The 7,147-nt window shown below is 40.7% G+C and overlaps 1 protein-coding gene across 1 annotated transcript in view; it reads right to left on the bottom strand.

Moving 5' to 3' along the window:
- Positions 1–227: 227 nt before the first annotated feature.
- Positions 228–7,147, bottom strand: part of LOC135509437 (C-Maf-inducing protein-like) — a 38,449-nt gene continuing 31,529 nt past the window's right edge. The window contains exons 16-21 of the mRNA XM_064930089.1: positions 6,915–7,055; positions 6,498–6,545; positions 6,130–6,276; positions 5,904–6,009; positions 5,426–5,496; positions 228–5,335 (exon numbers count right to left, since the gene is read on the bottom strand). Of these exons, the coding sequence (XP_064786161.1) occupies positions 5,282–5,335; positions 5,426–5,496; positions 5,904–6,009; positions 6,130–6,276; positions 6,498–6,545; positions 6,915–7,055 (567 nt within the window). The 3' untranslated portion in view covers positions 228–5,281. The remainder of the gene's footprint in view (positions 5,336–5,425; positions 5,497–5,903; positions 6,010–6,129; positions 6,277–6,497; positions 6,546–6,914; positions 7,056–7,147) is intronic.

Below are 7,147 nucleotides of genomic sequence, written 5' to 3'. Positions count from 1 at the left end.
GACAAAAGGGCTATTTGCAGGTTGAATTGTTGCGTAGAGCACCTTTATTTTCCAACATTTTAATTATGTTGCTTTGATAATCCTTTGTTTATATTTTTGTTTAGGGTTCCTCTGCATCATTTTGTCAAAACATGACCTCTGCTTCATTTTACGAGGTTTAACTATGGGATGTTTGACATCCAATTGAAATTTACAGTGATCCTATAAATAACTATGCAGCACTCACATTTGAAACATATTCAGACAGTTTATTTTGATTGAAATTATTTCACATCATAGTTCTTATTTTCCTGTAAAAGGTCTTGTATTTGTATTACAACAGCCACAGAGCAGCAGCAGCAGTAACCCAGCTGTAGAAGCAGATAACACAGACAAGAGAAAATGAGGGCAGCGTTTGATCTGCAAAAATTACAGGAATCATGGGAAACCTAGTTTATGTCCATGACTGACTGAGCCAGCGGGGGGGGCACAGCAGCAGGCACCCCGCTGTCAACCACATTAAGACTCAAGCCGCAGTCACAATTCTAATTAAAAATCTTTACAAATTCCCGAAAAATTAGAACAGGTAATATCACCTCTGGATAGAGAGGAATGAGAAAGAGGGAATTAGGGAGAAGAGACTTAAACCCAAGCAAAGCACAGTGAGCTCCACAGGATAGCAATATAACAAATTAATATATTTTTTAATAACAATCACAATTTCCTCTACAGTAATAAAATCCTCCACATTCCCACCTCTAGGTCTCCCTCTAACTATACAGTTGAAATGTTAAAAACTAGAGGAGCATCAGGGCTACAAAAAAAAAAAATGTTCCCACTGCCCCCCCTCCACCCCACCCACTATTACCACATCAATAGAAATGGTCCAAGAGCAGATTCTGTCAACGGTTACAAAAAAAATAATTCCACATATTGAATCTCTCCACTTATCACACAGTATCTCACCAGTGTACAAACAGTACAGTAACCAGTAAACTCACTGGCATACATACCTACTATGTTCATATCATTATACACAGTATTTTGTGCACAAGCTAATGTATTCCAGCAATACAAAAGGTCTGTAACCACAAAGGTGATTCAGTCGCTGGTCTACGACATGAACTGCTCATCATTGCGCTCCGATCAGAACATCGTGGTAACCCATGGACAAAGGGGGTAGGGCGACTGCAGAGCTAGTGATCTGACCCTTTTCATATTCAAAATCGTAAAAAATAAAGTTAAAATAAAATAAACTTCAGCTGATATAACAGTCAAAAGGTCTGGACACTCATTCAATGGTTTTTCTATACAATTTTCTACATTGTACATTGTAGACATCCAAACTATGAAATAACAGATTTGGAATCTTGTAGTAAAAAAAAAAAGTTTAACTAAATCAAAATATGTTTTAGATTCTTCAAAGTAGCAACCCTTGATGACAGCTTTGCACACACTTGGCATTCAGCTTCATTATATTTGACCTTTATTTAACTAGGCAAGTCAGTTAAGAACAAATTCTTATTTACAATGCCGGCCTAGTAACTTCCTAGTTCAAGGGCAGAAGACAGATTTTTTACCTTTTTAGCTCAGGGACTCGATCTAGCAACCTTTCGGTTACTGGCCCAATGTTCGAACTACTAGGCTACCTGCTGCCCCATGAGGTAGTCACCTGGAATGCATTTCAATTAACAGGTGTGCCTTATTAAAAAGTACATTTGTGGAATTTCTTTCCTTAATGCATTTGAGTCAATCAGTTGTGTTGTGACAAGGTAGAGGTGGTATACAGAAGATGGTCTTTTACCAATAGGACTACGTCCATATCATGGCAACAACGGCTCAAATAAGCAAAGACAAACATGGTTAGTCAATCCGGAAAATTTCAAGAACTTCGAAAGTTTCAAGTGCAGTCGCGATAAACATCAAGCACTATGATGAAACTGGCTCTCATGAGGACTGCCACGGGAAAGGAAGACCCAGTGTTACCTCTGCTGCAGAGGACAAGTTCATTAGTTACCAGCCTCAGAAATTGCAGCCCAAATAAATGCTTCACAGAGTTCAAGTAACAGACACATCTGTTCAGAATAGATTGCGCAAACCAGGCCTTCATGGTTTAATTGTTGCAAAGAAACCACTACTGAAGGACACTAATAATAAGAAGAGACTTGCTTGGGCCAAGAAACACGACAATGGATATTAGACCGATGGAAATCTGTCCTTTGGTCTGACGAGTCCACATTTGAGAATTTTGATTCCAACCGACGTGTCTTTGTGAGACGTAGAGTAGGTGAACGGATGATCTCCACATGTGTGGTTGCCACCGTGAAGCATGGAGGTGGTGTGATGGTGCTTTGCTGGTGACACGGTCAGTGATTTATTTAGAATTCAAGACACACTTAACCAGCATGGCTACCACAGCATTATGCAGCTATACGCCATCCCATCTGGTTCGCCCTTGGTGGGAATATTATTTGTTTTTCAACAGGACAATGACCCAACACACCTCCAGGCTGCGTAAGGACTATTTGACAAAGGTGTGATGAGTGCTGCATCATATGACCTCCACAAATCACCCAACCTCAACCCAATTGAGATGGTTTGGGATGAGTTGGAACGCAGCATGGCGGAAAAGCAGCCAACAAGCGCTCAGAATATGTGGGGACTCCTTCAAGACGGTTGGAAATGCATTCCTCATGAAGCTGGTTAAGAGAATGCCAAGTGTCATCAAGGCAAAGGGTGGCTACTTTGAAGAATCTCAAATATATTTTGATTTGTTTAAACACTTTTTTGGTTACTACATGATTCCATGTGTGTTATTTCATAGGTTTGATATCTTCCCTATTATTCTAAAATGTAGAAAATAGTAAAAAGAAAGTAGGTGTCCACATTTGACTGGTACTGTACATACAAAACAGATGACAAACACTTGATTAAAGTGATCAAATCAAACAAACGTTGAAACAAATACAAAATCAGCCATAACAATTACCATGAAAACATAATGGAAGTTATATTACAGTGCACTTTGTGTGAAAATTAAAGTAATGACCACACGCACACATCCTGAAGATGAAGGCAAAAGCCTCCCTAACAGGGAGACTAAGAGAAACACAGAGCAGAGGGGAACATAGAGAGGGACAGAAAATTATATACACTTGTATTTACATTATACAGGATGTGACAGCATGAGGTCCTAAGCCTGGTGGCCATATACAACAACATTTAGTGCACCGAACCGTCGTGGCACTCAAAATAAACATAGCATTGAAATCTTATTGGACGGTGTCCAACTGTGTCCTGAAAGTTCTGCCAAAACTGAACAGAAAGAATTCTTGAGCATTCTGGAGAAAACAAAAGTGGAGGGAACCAGAGTTGGGCATACAGAATAACGCTCCGAATGTATACCAGACACCCTGAAAGGGCACAGAGAAGGAACAGATTCATCAAAACCACCTAAAGCAGAAGAGACAGAGGGACATCTCTTCTGCAGTTTGTGTGGGCCAAGTTACTACATACCTGAATGCTGTAATAGCACATTCCTTGGTAATAATATAGGAAATCTATTCAGAACTGGTGGTATTGCCCATGCAAACAGAAAGTGTTCTCATGATTCCAAATGAAGATCGAGGAATGAAACATTTTACCCCAGCTACATGTACTACATAATGGGTGAGCATACTCCAAAACAGTGCCATCTCTCCATGCTTGATGGGCAAAGGGAAAGAGGGAGACCTAGTCAGAGTAGAGAGAAATGTGGCTCTGAACAAATGATTAGAACTTTGGAGTCCACGTGATTCTATGCCACTGTATCAGATAGTACTGATGTATGATACAATATATTTGTGTTTTGAAGTGCAGTATGGCAACAACAAAAAATGGATTGAAACAGAAATTAACTTGTTTGGCTTTCCACTCTGGTACTGACCGGCCAACCACAAAAGGTCTTATTCTAGACTCTGGGCAGGTTATGTGCTGCTTTCTTAAACAGGGTCATCTATACACCATGCTGTTGCCTCTACAGTCTGTTCACTCCTGACATTTATCACTAAATACTCCTAAGGATGACCACAGCCTGTATATCTACAGCCAATATCAAAATGTATCCCATATTTATCTTTAGAAAAACTTGTACCATCATGCCAAAAAGTCAACATTGAGAGGTTGATGCAAGGTGCACACAGGGCTTCAGTTTAGGCCTCAGCATGGATAAGAATGTTAGGCAACATCTTGATTGATTGTGTGACGAAAGTCAACTGCGGTATGCCTGGTAAGTGTCTTAACATATGAGAAAATAATGGGAGGCAGAAAAAGGGATATGAAGTTGAGAAATGAGAAATTATAAATACAAGGCAGTCCCAGACCACCTACTACACAATCATTCTATTAAATATGGGAGTTATGTACATTGAAAACACAAATTAAGAGGAAACATTTCTTCCTTTTAAGTGGTGCAACCACAGAGCAGAGCTCCTGAAATGTCTGCTTAAATGTCACACACAATATATGAATGCAGAGATGTCTGGAAAAATATGTTCATTCAAGTTGATAAAAATTGATTGAGTGTCATATGAGGAATTAGGCACAGTCTTGCAATTTTTATTTTGTTTGAGGTAGCACCTCATCCCCAATAAAGGACTGGAAAGGCCAGAATTTGAACCTGAAAGAACCCAAACAAATAAAACAAGACCGAAATGACAATTGGACACATCTTTAGAGCTACATTTGGATTAAAGTAGAGGCAATATCAAAAGTGTACTGGAATGTGACCTGGTTATCTAACCTTGATCAGACAAGGATAGAAGAACTCCCAGTAAATGGAGGGAAGAGTGCATTTAAACATAAAGGTCCTCAGAGAGAGTGGGAGAGAGGGAGGGGAGAAAGATCCATTTGTTTACTTGGTGTTCTGTGTACATTTGACACAACACTGAATAAATCTATGAGGAGTCTATTGAGGGCAAATAGGATGATGTGGACAGGAACTGAGTGAGAAACCACGCATAAGAGAGAAAGATAAGGTCCCTTGTGTCACAAGAAAGTGGGTCCTTGCTTTTTTGATGACGCTAAAAAGGAGCTCCTTGTATTTTGATGTCACTAGAAAGATAGTAATTCTCGCTTGACATGAGAGAGGTCCAGGAGTTCTGATGTCGTCTCCAGATTTATAAAAAAAGGTCCTCGTCTACAGATGGGAGAGGATCCTCTTGTTATTGATGTAAGAGAGACTATGTGTTCTGTTGATATCAGGTAATCCTCATGTTTGGATGGTGTGGGAGTTGGTGTTCTAGTGATGTCACACAGGATGTGTTCACCAGGCCTCGGTGTAGCGGACATCCACCTCCGTCAGATTGGGGAGTTTGGCCTGACAGGAAGAGAGAGGAGAAAAGATAAGACACCACAAACTAGAATTCGGTGTTCTTGTCAAGAGAGAGGGTCTCACGGTTCATCTTACCTTTAAGTCCTCGTATGTGTCTGCTGTGAGCTTTGTGCTGTTCATGTTCAAACTGCACAGGCTCTTCATGGCTGGAAGAGACACGCATAAACATGTCACCTTAACCTACATGAACATATATAGATCTAGGAGGCCTGTTCTATACTGAATGTATGAGGTTGTGGGGCAGGTGTGAAGTATAGTGGGGCAAAAAAGTATTTAGTCAGCCACCAATTGTGCAAGTTCTCCCACTTAAAAATACTTATTTTCCACCATAATTTGCAAATAAATTCATTTAAAAATCCTACAATGTGATTTTCTGGATTTTTTTCTCTCATTTTGTCTGTCATAGTTGAAGTGTACCTATAATGGAAATTACAGGCCTCTCATCTTTTTAAGTGGGAGAACTGCACAATTGGTGGCTGACTAAATACTTTTTTGCCCCACTGTATACCATATGTGAGTAGCATATAGTCAAATGATTTAGATGAGTTCTTACAGCTGAGGGACAGCAGGCCGGCGTCGGTCACGGGTGTCTCGCACAGATTCAATACCTGCAGACACGCCAAGTGTTCAGACAGCAACCGCAATCCTGTATCTCCAAACTGAAGGAAAGACAAAAACAGGAAGAGAGGATTTGTCTTTCAAAGTCATACAGAGTATTACTCATCAAGTTCAAATAAAAACAAAACATGTGGTGTGTGTGTGTGTGTGTGTGTTCTGACCTGGGTGGACCAAAGGTTGAGCTGTTTGAGAGAGGGCAATTTGATGAGCTGTTCAGCACAGGCACTGGTGACGTTGGTGAAGGCAAGGCTCAGGTTCTCCAGGTTCCCAAAGGAACCAGAGCTCAGCAGCCTGGCAAGGTCTGCATCCTACTCAGAGATACACAGAGACATGGTCAGATACAGAGGCAGGGAGAGACATCATGTTGTTCAAATTGAATTGAGACATGGAGAGTCAGGTCATCTTTCTCGAAAAAAAAAAACGTTAAATTTGAACATTTTGTATAAAAAAATATTATCACATGTTCGGGTGAAAGAAAAACAAATAATGTTTGAGGAAATGGCAGTCGTGTAATAAAAGCCAATCTCACTGTAGACTTGGAGGGCAGAGTGAGTCGGGTGGGGCCTCCTTTTCTTTGCTGAGGGAGAAAGGAAATTTTAAAAATGGCGACTGATTACAGCAGTTCCCTATTCAGACAGCAGGTGGTGTCTATGAGCAATGTGCCAATGATGAAATAGGAGGTCTCTTAAATGAGATAAATCGTTCATATTTGCATGAAGTTACAATACAGAAACACTAGGTAACACGGGATAATGAATAGATAACTCTAGCAGAGTGGACAGTGTAGAGTAGTAACAGTTTTAACTGAGCAGATACTACAGTTGTCCGCTGACAGCCCAGACCTTGTGTATTTTGAGAAGACATTACAGTAGAATTGGGAAAGCAGTGTGAGGTTGAGCGTGTGGTGTTTGAGCCTTTGTTTGTGCACAGTGCGGTAGTAACTCACCAGCTCTTTGAGCTCCCTCTGCCTGTCACACAGCTGCTCGTACATGTGAAGGCCCACCGGAGTGCTCTCCAGGGTGGAGATGATCTGCAGCTGGGTGTCCTTGTTCTCCATGATGTTGTACTCCAGCATCAGGCACAGGATCTGAAACACACACACAGGTCACCTCTGCTTCCTGTGCACTCACACCTCTAAAAACACACAGTAATAAAAACAAGTCAGCTCTGTACATAGGA

This window comes from Oncorhynchus masou, chromosome 22, assembly GCF_036934945.1.
Source record: "Oncorhynchus masou masou isolate Uvic2021 chromosome 22, UVic_Omas_1.1, whole genome shotgun sequence".
Taxonomy (NCBI): Eukaryota; Metazoa; Chordata; class Actinopteri; order Salmoniformes; family Salmonidae; genus Oncorhynchus; species Oncorhynchus masou.
The sequence above is the reverse complement of the archived record's forward strand: the minus strand, read 5'-3'. Positions and strand labels throughout refer to the sequence as shown.